At 37.6% G+C, this 17478-nt stretch overlaps 2 protein-coding genes across 2 annotated transcripts in view; both read right to left on the bottom strand.

The window, feature by feature from the left end:
* LOC133858536 (transcription factor HY5-like) overlaps positions 1 to 17478 on the bottom strand; it is a 44135-nt gene that overhangs the window by 11557 nt on the left and 15100 nt on the right. The window lies entirely within an intron of this gene.
* LOC133858350 (protein NRT1/ PTR FAMILY 4.4-like) lies at positions 2976 to 14004 on the bottom strand. Its single transcript, XM_062293811.1, has 5 exons — positions 13965 to 14004; positions 9768 to 10060; positions 9484 to 9605; positions 9298 to 9341; positions 2976 to 4090 (listed from the first exon to the last, which is right to left on the bottom strand). Exons 1-5 carry the CDS (start codon positions 14002 to 14004, stop codon positions 3210 to 3212), a joined length of 1380 nt encoding a protein of 459 aa, XP_062149795.1. The 3' UTR covers positions 2976 to 3209.

The raw sequence follows: 17478 nt of genomic DNA, 5'->3' as shown, positions 1-17478 counted from the left end.
TCGGGTCAAATTAGGAAGTAATCTTGGTAGAAATCGAAATAGAATCGTCCAGATTTGCGGTCATTATTGCGGGGAGATTTTGGCCTATCGGAAGTCCAAATTAGGAAAAAGATATTTCTGTCATAATTGTTTCATTTTTTGTTAGCTTTCCAACGCCATAAAGTTCATCGCAATATGATTCTTGAGCAGAGAGTTATGACCAAAACAATGAGACATCCTCATTCTTGATTCTTTCCAAAAACAAAAGATTTGGCCGGCTTCCTTTTTCCTTAAAGTCAAATATGATTTGGCTTTTTGATTCTTTCCAAATGTGAGTGGGCCAGCTTCATTATTCTCTTGGCATTGATGGAATTGACTTCATTAATTTCTTGGAATTAACGGATTTTCTTCAAAAACCTATAAAATACAAGAAAACATTAAAACAATACAAAACATTAAATTATACGAAACTAAGAGCCTAACATATGTAAATTAAGGGGGCTGAATGTGTCACATTCAGTACTTATCAGTAACATGCAAATGCAGCAATGAGAGAAGGGATGGATATCTCTCACCTTCCTAAGCACGATATTTTCGTTGATTAAAGTTGAGATCTCCTCCTCTAACTTGGAGTTCCTGTCCTGCAATTCTTTGGCTCTTGATTCCAGTTTATTCACATATACTTTCTTCCTTTCTCGGGCTTGTTGAGCAGATATTCTGTTCCTAAGCAACCTATTTTCAGAGGAAAATGTTATGTTGATAGATTACGAGAAATTTATTCATTCAATTATACACTAATATGATGAAATAGTTATAATCAACAATACGATCAAACCACCGCAGTTCATTGTATATATTGTTTTACACCAAATGGGGGGGGGGAGTGGTTGTAACCACTAGATTTGGTGCAGAACAAACCGATAGCTCTATTATGGTGCAAACCATATTTGATACACTATTTTCCACCAGATCGGTATGCTTGTGACAACTAAATCTAGCTCATGGGAAGTGCTCGTAACTACAGCAATTGCTCATGGAGTGGTCACAACCACAAAATCTGGCTCATGGGGGTGGTAGTAATTGTCTCGATGGCTGAGAGGTGGTGCAACCATCCCTTAGAGTTTGATGGGATGAACAATCACCTTCTCACCCTAAGAGGGTGGTCAGCAACCATGGGAGTGGCTAACGACCCCATAAAACTTTAGAAGTATAAAATGGAAAGGGTGGTCAAGTCACCCCTTAATTACTTTGCTTCTTTTTATTTTTTATTTTATTTTATTTTATTTTTTTTATGAGAGCCATATGGATTGTCAAAGTCAGTTTAGTAGTTGATGTGGTAGTGCTTCAGCACTCCCACGTTAGTTTGTAAGCCCTTATAGTACATTTAGTAGTATCCTAACATTTGTTTTCAAACAAGTCTCAAATTTTTCTCTACACGTTACTACGGTAATAGCAATTTTAGGGCATGTAGGATGCAATTTTCGACACCTTGTATTTTGTATTTTTCTTTCTTCTTCTTCTACTTTGTGTGTATTAGTGCCTACATGTTAACTGATATATCAAATTGGCATATGTGATGTCCCACATCGCCTAGGAATGGGGATGTGCTTATATGTATAAATGCACTCTTCTTGATACAATGTGTTTTAAAGCCGTGATTGTCATGAACTTATCAAAACTCTACAGTTAAGCGTGCTTTTGCGAGAGCAGTACTACGATGGGTGACCTCTTAGGAAGTCTGGTTTGGGAGAGCCAACAGCGGACAATATTGTGTCGTTGAGGGTGGGTCGTTACAAATGGTATCAGAGCCATTGCCCAGCCTGAGATGGGGGAGCGTTCACAAGCCTATGAAGGTCGCCAGCGAGCACTCGCTGGGACGCCAAGAATGGATGATCCCATGAGGGTCGCTAGTGGTGACGATGAGTCCCAAGATGAGGTGATTGTGATGTCCCACATCGCCTGGGAATGAGGATGTGCTTATATGTATAAACGTACTCTTCTTGACACAACGCGTTTTAAAGCCGTGATGGCTATGAATCTATCAGAATTCTGCAGTTAAGCGTGCTTCTACGAGAGTAATACCAGGATGGGTGACCTCCTGGGAAGTTTGGTTTGGAATAGCCAAAAGCGGATAATATTGTGTCGTTGGGGTGGGTTGTTACAACATTTATTTATGAAATTTGATAAATACGTTTTTTGTGATACATATATTATGTTATAATTTATATTTTGAATTGTAATTACCATACTCTTATATATTATAATAAAAATATACTATATAAAAAGAACAAAAAAAATTATTTATCATTATATTTTATTATTTTAATTCTATCTTACTAAGATAGATTCCTGGCTCCGTCACTGGAAGGTTATGAGTAGAAAGCAAGCCGGGCTCCATGGCTGGGCGAGTTAGGCTACCACTTAAGGCCTCCAATTTATAAAAGGCCTTAAAAAAAGCTTTTTATATTAAATTTGTAAGTAGGATTAGTCATATAATCTATTAAAAAAATATACTAATTAACACAACTTAAATATGAAAATTTAATTAGTAAAATATATTCCAAAAAGCTAAAAGAATGATTTTTAAATTAATTTTTCGGTATTTAATATAAAAATTTATTATGTTAATATTTTAAAGTAAAAAAGGACCATTTTAAATTCCAACTTTTGCCTTAAGATTCAATATTTACTGAGCCGCCTCTAGTAGAAAGTCTACCATTTATATACCACGGTGGTTGCCTGGTTGGTGCTCCTCCTCCCTCACTGATCGATCGACAACCTCAAAAGATAATATAGGTCGAACCTAGTAGATTTTGGTTATTTGGTAGCATCGGACTGGTCGGTTTTGACTTATTTGATGCCTAGCCTTAGATTCAGCTCTATTTTGGCATGTCCAACGAGACAATATTCCAGTCTAGAACCCCTGCGATTTATTATCACAGATGCACAAAGCCATCTGTATTAATTAATGCCTTGTAAATCTTGGCCACCATTCATGAACGCTTCAAATATAATGAGAAAGTCCTTAATTTATTAAAACATAGAGCATACATATTATCAAAAAAGAGAACTACAAACCATTTTGTTGGATTGCAGGGGAGGAGGAAGGATTGTATAAATATGTAAGATATATATAATTAATTAGGACATGCATGACTACTTTGCTCAACCTTCAGAAATGGTGGTCGAGTTCAGTTGTCGTGCATGTACGTAAGATTACTTTACCTAATTCAATTCTTTCTCTGATCTTCTTGCTCTTGGTTTTTGGATATAAAGCTCGTAGTAGTAGTAGTAGTAGTAGCAGATAATGATTGATCTGCGCCTCCTGCTTGGCTTGATTTGAGTAGCATTTCTTCATCAATCGGAACATCCGTTTTATACTTGTACCATTTAGCCCAAAACACGTAATTAACAAAGTTGAGAATGTTGAGAACTGCCAAGAACCAGTAGAAGCGCTCCAGATGGCTCTTATTCATGTCACGCCCTTCCAGCCACCCTGTCTTGCTCTTACTCAGCTTACCGGTGACCAAGTTTATGAGCTCAACGAACGCCGTGCTCAAGTAGTAGCCGATGGACAAAGAGAGCCAGGAGAAAGAAGTGGAAAGGGATCTCATGCCAGCAGGCGCCTCCTTATAGAAAAACTCCAGGAGCCCCACGAGTGTAAACATATCCGTAATTCCGAAGATGGCATAATGGAAAGACAGCCAAAAGAGGCTGATTCGGTGATTGTGGTGGATGAATTCGTGCTTCCTCTTCACTTCTATGATGCCTGCTATACCCATTGAGATTGCGGAGAGGACAAGCCCAACCCCCACTCTCTGCAAGTGGGTTATGCTGTTGGGGTGGCCTGTGATTTTACGCAAGATTGGCACCAAGGCAAATTCGTAGACGGGTATGAGAAGCGACATGAAAACTAAAGGAATCAGAATTGAGGTTGATGGGACATCAAATCTGTGGATGTGTGTGTTCATGATGGTCCCCTGTTGGGCGGAAAAGGTCTGCAACTGGGCTAAACATGTGTTCATAAGGATGGTGCTTAGAATGATGGGCATCATTCTTGTCAAAATCTTCACTTCTTCCACTTGCATTACGCTACAGACCCTCCATTTTCTTGTTGGAAATTGGAAACCACACATACACTAAGAGAGAGAATAAAAAGGAAGAGAGACAATAAATTGATAGAGGACTTTGTATACTTTTATTCAACTTAATTAAAAATAACTTGCTTACATGGGTATTTATAGGATATAAATGACCCTTCTAACTTCTTCACATTAACTCCATTCATTTACATCTCAAATAACTCTCATTTAACTCCTATGTAAAATAACTCTTAAACACTCAAAAGACACAACCTCTTCAAGTCACTTAATTAGTAACTTACAAGAATAAGAAAAGACTCAAAGGCACAACCTCTTCAAGTCACTTAATTAGTAACTTACAAGAATAAGAAAAGACTCAAATAAATGTTACTAAAAATTAAGTTTATTATTCAACATCCCCTTTTAAACTTAATTTCTAGTGACTCCAAGTAATGCTCGTAACTTGCTAAAAATCTCATTCTTTAGGGGCTTTGTAAAAATATCCGCAACTTGATCATGAGTCTTCACAAACTTGAGTTGTACCTCCTTCTTGGCAATACACTCTTTAATAAAATGATACCTCGTGTCAATGTGTTTGCTCCGATCATGGAATACCGGATTTTTCGCCAATGCAATTGCCAACTTGTTGTCAACAAAAATTTTCGTAGCATCCTCTTGTGGCATGTGTAGCTCTTTCAACAATTTCCTCAACCAAGTTGCATGACAAACACTTGATGTAGCGGCAACATATTCAGCTTCACATGTTGAAAGTGTCACAATTGGTTGCTTTTTAAAACTCCAAGTAAATGCCGAACTCCCAAAATAAAAAGCAAATCCAGTTGTGCTCTTTCTATCATCTACATCTCCACCCCAATCACTATCACTATAACCCACAAGTTGAAATTCATTAGAGGATGGATAAAGTAGACCAAAATCAATTGTACCTTTGACATAACGAAGAATTCTTTTAGCCGCCTTGAAATGAGTTGTGGTAGGTGATTCCATATAGCGACTAACAAGCCTAACTCCATAGAGAATATCCGGCCTTGTGCATGTCAAATATCTCAAACTTCTAACTAAACTCTTGAAGATTGTTGGATCCACCCTTTCTCCTTCTTCGTGCTTTGACAATTTAATCCCACATTCTACCGGAGTGCTAACATGTTTGCAATTGTTCATCTTGAACCTTTTGAGCATTTCCCTTGCAAAACTTCCTTAAGAAATAAAAATTCCTTTCTCCATTTGCTTTACTTCAATTCCAAGATAATAGGACATGAGGCCAATATCTGTCATTTCGAATTCTTGAGTCATTGCTTTCTTGAAATCCTCGAACATACTTGGATTGTTGCCTGTAAAAATTAAATCATCCACATACAAGCAAACAAGCAAAATATTTCCATTTTCACACACCTTAGCATAAAGAGCATATTCATGAGGACATTTGGTGAAGCCATTCTTTTGAAAGTAGTTATCAATTCTACTATTCCATGCCATTGGTGCTTGTTTTAAGCCATATAGCGCCTTTTTCAATTTCAAGACTTTCTCCTCATCCCCTTTGATGACATAGCCCATAGGTTGTTCAATATAAATTTCTTCTTCAAGAATTCCATTCAAGAAAGCGGATTTTACATCCATTTGATAAATCTTCCATTTATTTTGAGCCGCAAGAGAAATTACCATCCTTATGGTTTCCAACGGTGCAATAGGAGCAAAAACTTCACCATAATGCCGAGTCATTGGCTATAACCCTTGGCAACCAACCTTGCTTTGTATCTCTCGATTTCTCCTTTAGCATTCTTCTTTGCCTTGAACACCCACTTCACTCCAATGGGTTTTTGTTCTTTTGGAATAGTCGTCAACTCCCATGTGTTGTTCTTTTCAATTGCTTTGATTTCCTCGTCCATGGCATTTCTCCATTTTTCATCTTTCACCGCTTCTTCAAAACCTATTGGTTCACAATCCGCAAAATGACAATAAAGAGTTAGATCATCATTTAAATTCTCTGTTACCTCGTAGAGTTCTTGGAGACTTCTCATGTGTGGTGGCATTTCACGAGAACTTCCTCTCGAAGATGATGAAGACGGTATACTAGAATTTGTTGTTGATGGAGAAGGTGTAGTAACCTCTTCGTTTCTTGACTCTTCTTCTTCTTCAAGAAAAGGAAAGAAATCATATTTTTCTTCCTCTTGAGTGCTCCAATGCCAAAAATCTTCTTCATCAAACTCCACATCTCTACTAATCACAATTTTGCCGGAATTTGGATTGTAAAGCTTGTAGCCTTTAGAACTTGAGTCATAGCCAATGAAAATGTACCTCTTGCTTTTATCATCAAGCTTGGACCGCTCTTGATCCGGTACGTGTGAATAGCCAATGCTTCCAAAAACTCGCAAATGAGAGACACTTGGCTTTCTTCCGCTCTATGCTTCTTGTGGTGTTTTGTTCCATAGGCTTTTTGTAAGACAACGGTTTGATAAATATACAGCACAATCAACAGCTTCCGCCCAAAATTCTTTAGGCATTCTCTTTGTCTTCAACATGCTTCGAGCCATATTGAGACTTGTCCTATTTTTTCTTTCATCAACACCATTTTGTTGTGGCGATCTTGGAACCATTAAAGGACGGCGAATTCCATTTGCTTCACAAAATTCTTTAAATTCATTAGATGTGAATTCGCCTCCTCTATCGGATCTCAAGGATTTAATACAATAACCACTTTGTTTTTCTACAAAGACTTTGAATTTTTTGAAAACTTCAAAGACTTGAGACTTTTCCTTCAAAAAATAAACCCAAGTTTTTCTACTGAAGTCATCAATGAAAATGAGGAAGTAACGATTTTTACCGAATGAAGATGGCTTAATTGGTCCACAAACATCCGCATGAACAAGTTGAAGCGGCTCATTTGCTCTTGTAGTAGATTCTTTTGGAAAGCTTTTCCGGAATTGTTTACCAACAAGACATCCTTCGCAAAGTTGATCCGGTTGATTAATGGAAGGCAAGCCATTCACCATCTTCTTTGTGCCAACAATTTTAATCCGCCAAAATTTTCATGTCCAAACCTCAAATGCCAAAGCCAAGATGAGACTTGAGACTTTTCCTTCAAAAAATAAACCCAAGTTTTTCTACTAAAGTCATCAATGAAAATGAGGAAGTAACGATTTTTACCGAATGAAGATGGCTTAATTGGTCCACAAACATCCGCATGAACAAGTTGAAGCGGCTCATTTGCTCTTGTAGTAGATTCTTTTGGAAAGCTTTTCCGGAATTGTTTACCAACAAGACATCCTTCGCAAAGTTGATCCGGTTGATTAATGGAAGGCAAGCCATTCACCATCTTCTTTGTGCCAACAATTTTAATCCGCCAAAATTTTCATGTCCAAACCTCAAATGCCAAAGCCAAGATGAATCTTTCAAACAAGTCTTGAGACATTTAGCCACATCCGTTTGAATATTTAATAAAAACATTCTATTGCTTGTCATGGGAACTTTGGCTATCAAATTCTTCTTATCATCTCTTAGTAAAAGACTACGATTTTTCATATGAATTTCATAGTCTTTTTCCAAGAGTTGTCCCAAGCTCAAAATATTACTTTTCATACTTGGAACAAAATAAACATTTGTAATAAATTGATGTTCTCCATTTTCTAAGCGAATTAAGATTGTACCTTTCCCTTTTATTGGAACTTTAGACAAGTCTCCAAAAGTAACATTTCCGCTCACCGATTCATCAAGCTCCACAAACTTTTTGTCTCCACACATATGGTTGCTCGCCGCGTTATCAAGATACCATGAGTTCTTCTCTCCTCTTTCTTCTCCTTTATGAGCTAGCAATAAAGTGGGCTCCGCTTCCTCATTTTCAGCATAATTAACTTTCTCTTCAACTTTGTTAGTATGGCTTCTACACTCCCAAGCTTAATGACCATATTTTTGGCAATTATAACATTTAACTTGAGATTTATCATACCTTCTTCCATATTGCTTCAAATTATTTCCTCGTCCTCGTCCTCTTGATGCTTGACCTCTCTCTTCGTAATTGAAACTATTACGTCCGCCTCTTCCTCTTCCTCTACCACGGCCACGGCCTCGTCCACTTCCATGTCCACGTCCTTGACCTTGTCCTCTTTGACTCATTTCCTGTTCTTCTTCCTTATCTTTGAAACAAATCTTTGTAACAAGAACCTGTTCCAATGGCTCTTCTTTCTTCTTGTTGAGCCTTTCTTCATGGGCTTGAAGAGATCCCATGAGTTGATCAATACTCATGGTTTCTAAATCTTTTGACTCTTCAATAGCAACAACAATATAGTCAAATCTTTGTTGCAATGAACGAAGGATCTTTTCAATGACACGAACATCCTCCAATCTTTCTCTATATCTCTTCATTTGATTTACTATGGCCAACACCCTTGAAAAAAAATCCGCAATCGACTCGGATTCTTTCATTCGCAAAACTTCAAATTCGCCTCTTAACGTTTGAAGGCGAACTTTCTTCACTTTATCAACTCCTTGATGAGAGTTTGTGAGAATCTCCCATGCTTGCTTGGAGGTGGTTGCATTCGCCACCTTCTCGAACATAGCCTCATCCAAACATTGATAAATAAGGGTGAGAGCTTGTTGATCCTTCTTTCGAAGTTTCTGCAAAGCCTCTCTTTGATTAGGACTCAAAGGAGCTTCGTCACTAGGCTCACCGTAGCCTTTTTCTACAATCTCCCAAGTATCTTGTGATCCAAGCAATGCCTTCATACGAATGCACTAATTATCAAAATTGTCTTTGGAAAGGTGAGGGAATTGAAATGGAAAGGTTGAATTGGCCATTTCTCTAGGATCAATAAGCTGAGCTCTGATACTAGTTTGTTGGAAATTGGAAACCACACATACACTAAGAGAGAGAATGAAAAGGAAGAGAGACAATAAATTAATAGAAGACTTTGTATACTTTTATTCAACTTAATTAAAAATAACTTGCTTACATGGGTATTTATAGGATACAAATGACCCTTCTAACTTCTTCACATTAACTCCATTCATTTACATCTCAAATAACTCACATGTAACTCCTATGTAAAATAACTCTTAAACACTCAAAAGATACAACCTCTTCAAGTCACTTAATTAGTAACTTACAAGAATAAGAAAAGACTCAAAGGCACAACCTCTTCAAGTCACTTAATTAGTAACTTACAAGAATAAGAAAAGACTCAAACAAATGTTACTAAAAATTAAGTTTATTATTCAACATTTCCTGCCTCCGTGCCTTTTGGCAGAAAAGCCGCCTTGTCTAGTAATCTAGCCAAACATATAAGTCGGATCAGTACTTTCACATTCTTTAGAAATAAGTAGTGATCATTTAACATATTATTTAGTCCTTTCGTTTGATGACATAAAGGTCTATAAACTTTAATAACAATTGCTTGCTAAGAAATCCTGCCTGAACTGGTTGCTGTGGGGGATGAGCTCTCCATTTGGAAGAGACTTGCAATCGCGTAGCGAATATAGTTCGTCCGAGTTGGGTACGTCTACCCTCCAGTTCTTCACTGTCACCACCAAAACCTGTAAGGAATATCGTCTCAAATGAGTTCTACATGGAGTTAATAGCCCATTTGTTGGCTTGAGCGAGTAAAAATCTAAATTAAATGATTAAATTTATCTTCTCTTATCGGTTAAGATTTTTAAAATAAATAGTAATTTAACATGATATTAGAGCAGGAGAACCTGTAAGACTCTCAACGACGGACTTTCTCCTGGAATCCGAACACGATAAAATGGCTTTCCTAATGCGAGACAGACAAGACCAACAAATGCGCATGACATGGAGATGCTAAAACCTTTGTCCCACCCAAGATGTGAGCTGACATACACCACAAATGTTACACCAATGGAAGCCCCAATGGTAATGCTAAGTAGAAACAAATTGAAGAAGGTGGCTATTTGCTTGTGTTCTTCAGGGTGCTTGTCGTCAGAGAGAGAAGTTAGGGATTTGATTGGAAACTTGGGAAATGAGGAGTCTGAAAGAGGGGCGAAAATTACTAAGGGTAATGAACGGTTTGATTCAAACGCATAGATCGGACGGATAAGGATGAAGAGCGCGGTTCTAGAGGGGCTTAATGCATGACACGTTACTGAGTAGTTGGCGATAGTTAATATGGCGGAAGGGTTGGACGGTTGAGATTGGGTAAGAAAAATCAAATGCTTGAGAAATGTGAAGCACTTGGGAATTGGGACCATTTAGTGAGAAAGGAGGGTGAAGGTTAGTCTTAGGAAATCTAACCGCAGTTGGTTGCGTGTTTATATATATATATATATATATATATATAATAAAATAATAAATACCGGTTACCGGTTTTTAGGCGGTTTTAACAGTTTTGTAGTTATACAGTTAGCGGTTATGGACGGTTAGCGATTAGCGGGCGGTTATTTTCACCCCTACATCCTTGCCATTAAAGAGCCGCATCTCTTTTTAGGTTGAAATTTTACGCTAATTATTTCTAACATCCGGCTATAATTGCTTTTTATTATTGATTGGAAAATTTTGAAAACGTCTAGATATACGAATATTGGTGCACATCTTGTAGTTAGATGGGTCGCTTCTCACTTTGTATATGAAAGCATTCTCACTTAGTTTCTTTTTCTTTTGACCCGACAAAGGCCTTTAAAAACCTAAAAAAAAAAGGGGTGGCCGGCGTTGCCCAAAGGGGTGGCCCCAAAAGGTCAAAAAAAAAAAAACAAAAAACAAAAAACAAAACAAAACAAAACGTTAGGGGTTTGGGGGGTGGTCAAGGCCAATCTGGGGTGGATCGTCCACCCCAGTTGGCTTTGGGGGTGGTCCGGCGACCCCCAAAAGGCCAAAAAACAAAAAACAAGAAAAAGTTTGGATTTGGGGGGTGGTCCGGCCACCCCCAAACCCCTAACGTTTTGTTTTTTGTTTTTATTATTATTATTATTTTTTTGGCCTTTTGGGGGTGGCCGGACTACTTTCAAAGCCGACTGGGGTGGTTCGTTCACCCTAGATCTGGAGTCACCCCCTTGGCCAAAAATGGGGCCACCCCTTTGGGCAATGCCGGCTACCCCCTTTTTTTTAGGTTTTTATATTTTTGGTTTTTAATTATTATTATTTTTATAATTTTTAAGTTTTAATAAATTTTTTATTATTAAGTTTAAGTTTTGCAAATTTTCTTAAGTGAAAAATAGTGCTGTTTTGTGGAAAACGGTACCATTTTTCCACTACAGCACCCATGCGGTAGTTGGAAGCCGGATCCCTAAAATATAACTGACAAAGTAAATTTAACAACCCATCAAAACTGCAATTATATATTACTCCAAAAAAAAAAAATGCAATTATATATTGCATACAAGATTAAAAATTTACTGGTAGATAATCTTTAGGATGTCATGGCTTTACGTGCTTTTAATTTCAAGAAATGCTACAAGTATTTTTAAATGTTTACTTTTTGATATGACAGTGAAATTCACTGTTGATATATTACGGGTTAATATGTATATATTATATTAATGGTACTTTTAACTGTCACATCAACAAGCAAGCATTTGGAAGCATATGTAGTATTTCTCCTTGATTTTTTGTTATGTAACTATATATATTGATTCAATTGTTTTTGTGAGGCAGAATATGACGGATCTAGAGCTAACAACTATCTACAATTGTGATTCTTTTTTTTATTTATTTAGTTTTATTATATTTCTATTCAAACTAGGAATTGTCAACAAATATGAAGATTGTCTGTGAAAGGCGCTTAGCTCAAGAAAATATTTATCTATTCGTAGATGAGGCCCAAAGATACAAGAAAACACCGATGCTTGAAGACTACTCATGGTATAAGACTGTTGAAGCATGCGTCCTTCTCAACAAATATTTATTGACAATTCCTAAGTTGAATATAAATATAATAAATGTGGATAGTTGTTATCTTTACTCAAGTCATATTCTTCATCATTTTGTTTATGAAAACGGCATGGTTTTGCCCCTTTATAAATATGCTCTTTTAATAATTTTTTACTATATTATTATATTTTTTGTTTTTTATTTTTTGCATATTGAGCAATGCATGGCCAATTTATTTTGCTTGCATATTTAAAACATATTTTCACTGATCATCTTAGAGTGTAGGTTTTGTTTGTAAGAATTTGTTTTAATATAATTTTATGGTTGACATTTAAATCATAATATATAAATATGATCCCACTAGGGTTTTGGTTTTGTATATCAAAATTTCACGTCATGCCTGTAAAACAAGCACCATAAGGTCAATTGCTTTTATTTTTTCTCAAGATTTTTCTAATTTCACGTACAATTCCGGTAGAGAAAAGACTACGTACGTACCATATGTAAATATTATAATTACACCCATTAATTAACTTTACCTTTTCTCTCTCTCGTTCTAGAATGTTTTCACTTTTTTACGTAACACTAAAAATAATCATTCAATGTTTTTCCTATCATATTATAATAAAAATATGCGAGGCCTTTCACATTTGTTAAACTGTTATTTTGATTTTATAATTTTGGTCCTTACGTGAGTTTCATTCTTAAACATCATCTAAACCATGTGAAGCCCATGCTGCCCTCTTGGCAATCAGGTTAGCTGCTTCCTTTGGTTGCTCATATCTGGTCGTCGAAGGTATTATCTACTTGCCATCCTTGTAGGAGTGAAAAGGCGGTTATCAAAAATATGGTAACCGCCTCCGCCAACCGTCCATAACCGCCGGTTGACGGTTATAGGCGGTTGGCGGTTTTTTCATAACCGACGGTTGACGGTTCCGGTTCTATTTTTAAAATATTTTTTTTCGGCCTTTTTGCTGCTTGTCGATCGCCGATCATACAAAAAAAAAAAAAATAGCAGATTTCACATCGTCAACCACAAACATTCAAATCTAAGACCTAGAATAACAAATCAAGGCATAAATATTCAGATCTAAGAACTTATCAAAAAAAATATTCAAATCTCACTGAAGACGGTGTTGATGGGGCTCATGGCGACCTGGTTCGTGGTCACTGGCAGTCTGGCTCTTCTTTTCCGCTTTCACAATCTGCTATCAGAGAGAGAAGTTAGGGATTTGATTGGAAACTTGGGAAATGAGGAGTCTGAAAGAGGGGCGAAAATTACTAAGGGTAATGAACGGTTTGATTCAAACGCATAGATCGGACGGATAAGGATGAAGAGCACGGTTCTAGAGGGGCTTAATGCATGACACGTTACTGAGTAGTTGGCGATAGTTAATATGGCGGAAGGGTTGGACGGTTGAGATTGGGTAAGAAAAATCAAATGCTTGAGAAATGTGAAGCACTTGGGAATTGGGACCATTTAGTGAGAAAGGAGGGTGAAGGTTAGTCTTAGGAAATCTAACCGCAGTTGGTTGCGTGTTTATATATATATATATATATATATATAATAAAATAATAAATACCGGTTACCGGTTTTTAGGCGGTTTTAACAGTTTTGTAGTTATACAGTTAGCGGTTATGGACGGTTAGCGATTAGCGGGCGGTTATTTTCACCCCTACATCCTTGCCATTAAAGAGCCGCATCTCTTTTTAGGTTGAAATTTTACGCTAATTATTTCTAACATCCGGCTATAATTGCTTTTTATTATTGATTGGAAAATTTTGAAAACGTCTAGATATACGAATATTGGTGCACATCTTGTAGTTAGATGGGTCGCTTCTCACTTTGTATATGAAAGCATTCTCACTTAGTTTCTTTTTCTTTTGACCCGACAAAGGCCTTTCTTTATAATCTCCTCTCTTTTTTTTCCGTTGTCTTAGTTTGAATAAAATTAAAAAATAAATAAATAAAAATGTCAATGCAGTAGTGTGCTTATTAAATATTATGGAAATTCTTGCCATAGTTTGTGGAAATTTTTTCCCCTCCTACTTTTCTGTTCCTCTCTCACTCATCACCATTTGTCCTCGCTTGGAGTAATCAATCGCCATTTCCTTAAACTGAGACTCTTAAAAAAGTTAATTTCTTTTTTTCTTATTACCAAATATATTTTTTTTCTCGTAAAAAATTCAAAACTTCTTTATACTTCATATTACATCGATCAGTTCTTTCATCAAACAATTTTTTATAACGTTATTATTTACTAGCAACACTTTTGAAATTTACTATATCTCCTCAATGATATAAGAATAACTAATGCTCCACGTACAAAATTATTTTGAATCCTAAAAATATTTTTCGGTGTTTGACTCGTACGAAAGATAAGCGACTGCGAAAAATGGCTCAGAGGTGGTGCAACCATCCCTTGGAGTTTGATGGGATGAACAATCACCTTCTCACCCTAAGAGGGTGGTCAGCAACCATGGGAGTGGCTAACCACCCCTTAAAACTTTAAAAGTATAAAATGGAAGGGTGGTCAAGTCACCTCTTAATTACTTTGCTTCTTCTTATTCTTTTCTTTCTTTCTTTTTTTTTCTTTTTTTTTTTTTAAAAAAAAGATTATGGGGCACTCATGAGTAGGGGTGGGTATCGGGGACGGTAGGGGGTTTTCCGCCTACCGTCTCGACTTTGTCGGTGAAGTCGGTAATTTCACCGACTTCTTTCCGACTTGGTCTATTTCGACCGTTACCGTCATCGGTTAATCGGTGACGGTAACGGTCGGTAATCGATTAGAGAGTGAGGCTTTACAGTTAGTTTGTTTTGATCAGATCGATGGAAAACAGGCTTCGACTTCGTTGGTTCATGAGGCAGCAGGGACGCAAGGTTATGGTTATGGTGGTGGTGACGGCGACGGCGGTGGCGACGGTTGGCTGGTAGATCGCAGAACTAGAAAAGAACCAGAAAGACAAAAACCATCAAACCATAAACTCAAGATGGCAGGTTCTTGCTTGGAAAGAGCAAATGAGAGAGATGCAAATGAGGGAGAGGGCTTTATTTTGTAGAGAGAGACACTCATTACAGATGAGCTTAAGAGAGCTTTTTCTCCTGCAATACAAGGGGACTTGAAGAGAAGTTCACACCGAACGGATTTGTTTGAGTTTAAACCATCTCTCTTTGGAGCTTCTAGAAACACTTGCATGTCATTCTAGGTTTTTTCCTTTCAATAAAAAACGTAAAAACAAGTATCTTTTTTGCAAAATATCTTGACCAATAGTAAGAATCCATTGTTTGTCACTACAAAGAGGCAAGGATGGGTTCCCTTGGGAATTGCACACGTATCGATTTTTAACTTAAGCATTGACAGCAAATAGTCAGTTTATGCAAGCTAATACTTTCTTTAAAACTTGGATCAATAGTCTATGAAAGATGAGAGTAGTTTTTCAAACAAGTGAACGTTGCATTGTAGAGGTGATACGACGTGGCGCATGGCTCGAGACTGGCAACGCACGATCATGCCTTTTGCTGTCACTTGCCATTATACATGTGTTGGAGAAAGTAGCAGATTAACCATTCACCCAAACCAATGTCTCAAAAAGTGTGCATAATTAATAAACTTAAATAAACAAATATATTTGAATAGAAAAAATACGTACATAAGAAATAAGACTTAAAAAAAGAAGTTGTTTACCCTTAAAAATAAGTCACTGCTCGGCAAGAACGACCGAGAGAGAATGTGTTTCAGTCCTAGAGTTTGACGGTGTTGGCAACAGCAAGAGGGTCAGAGAGAATATAGACTTCTTCTATTCTTAGAACGGCAACGGCAAAGATCGATTTGAGCTTTTTATTTGCTGAAGGGTTAACGATGTTTCAACCTTTCAGGTTAGGTTAGGTTAGGTTCTTGACTTCTTTCAGGAATTATGAATATATAGGATGGACAAAACAATGTGGTTTTTTTATTCATATTTTTTTAAAAAAAAAAAAAAAAATACCAGTCGGTGCGAAAACCGATTTCAGGGAAATCGTTTCGCCTACCGACCGAACCGACATCGGTAGGCAGATTCTGTACCGCCGACCGGCCGCTGGAAGTCGGTGGCGGTTCGGCGTCGGCGCGGTGACGGCCAATAGGCGGCCGGTGGGCGGCAGGCGGCCGATCTACACAGTCCTACTCATGAGCCATATGGATTGTCAAAGTCAGTTTAGTAGTTGATAGGGGTGTAAATCAGAACCGGTTATAACCGGACTGGAACCGAATCCGGGCACTAACCGGGCCCGGAAAACCAGGTACCCGGGACCGGCGTTGTTAATTTGTTTAAAAAAATATAAAAAATAACCCCTACCCTTTTACCTTAAGGATACATGGCTAACCCAAAGATATTTCTGTCATTTTCGCTCTTTTGCCATAATTTCTTTCTTCCTTCTTTCACTTTTGCTTTGCCCAACTGATTTGCGCTGCTGCCCCTGCAGTCTTCGCACTTGCCATCATCACTGATTCACTGAGGCCCTTCAAATAGATGACAACTTTTAGCACACAGTAAATAATGGAGCTCCAAATCTGGATGGGCAAACTAATGAAGCACCTGGTACTGGAAGTTGAAATGCTTTAGTCAGATGCTCAAAAGTCATTATCTTGGCTATTGGTTGTTTTTCGTGGTTTTTTTTTTTTCTTCTTCTTCTTCTTTTTTTTTTTGAAAAAAAAAAATAAAAATTACCAGGTATAGATAACCGGTTTTCACCCGAGTAACTGGGTAAAAATCGGTGTCCCCGGTTAACCGGGGTACCCGGTTCCGGTTACCGGTTTTGGCCAATAACCGAGAACCGGGACCGGATTTACACCCTTAGTAGTTGACGTGGTAATGCTTCAGCACTCCCACGTCAATTTGTAAGCCCTTATAGTACATTTAGTAGTATCCTAACATTTGTTTTTAGACACGTCTCAAATCTTTCTCTACACGCTACTATGGTACTAGCAATTTTATGGTGCATAGGATGCAATTCTCGACACCTTGTATTTTGTATTTTTCTTTCTTCTTCTACTTTTTTTTTTTTAGTATTAGTGCCTACATATTAACTAATATATCAATTTGACATATGTGATGTCCCACATCGCTTGGGAATGGGCATGTGTTTATATATATAAATGCACTCTTCTTGATACAACACGTTTTAAAGTCGTGATGATCATGAACCTATCAGAACTCCGCAGTTAAGCGTGCTTTTGCGAGAGCTGTACTAGGATGGGTGACCTCCTGGAAAGTCTGGTTTGGGAGAGTCAAAAGCGGACAATATTGTATCGTTGGGGGTGGGTCGTTACAAATGGTATCAGAGCTATTGCTCAGCCTGAGATGAGGGAACGTTCACAAGCCCATGATGGTCGCCAGTGGGCACTTGCCGGAATGCTAAGAATGGGTGATCCTATGAGGGTTGCTAGCGGAGACGCTGGGTCCCAAGAGAATGTGATTGTGATGTCCCACATCGCCTGGGAAAGATGATGTGCTTATATGTATAAACGCACTATTCTTGACACAACGCGTTTTAAAGCCGTGATGGCTATAAACCTATCAGAACTCTGCAATTAAGCATACTTC

The sequence above is a fragment of the Alnus glutinosa genome, chromosome 1, assembly GCF_958979055.1.
Source record: "Alnus glutinosa chromosome 1, dhAlnGlut1.1, whole genome shotgun sequence".
Lineage (NCBI taxonomy): Eukaryota > Viridiplantae > Streptophyta > Magnoliopsida > Fagales > Betulaceae > Alnus > Alnus glutinosa.
The sequence above is the reverse complement of the archived record's forward strand: the minus strand, read 5'-3'. Positions and strand labels throughout refer to the sequence as shown.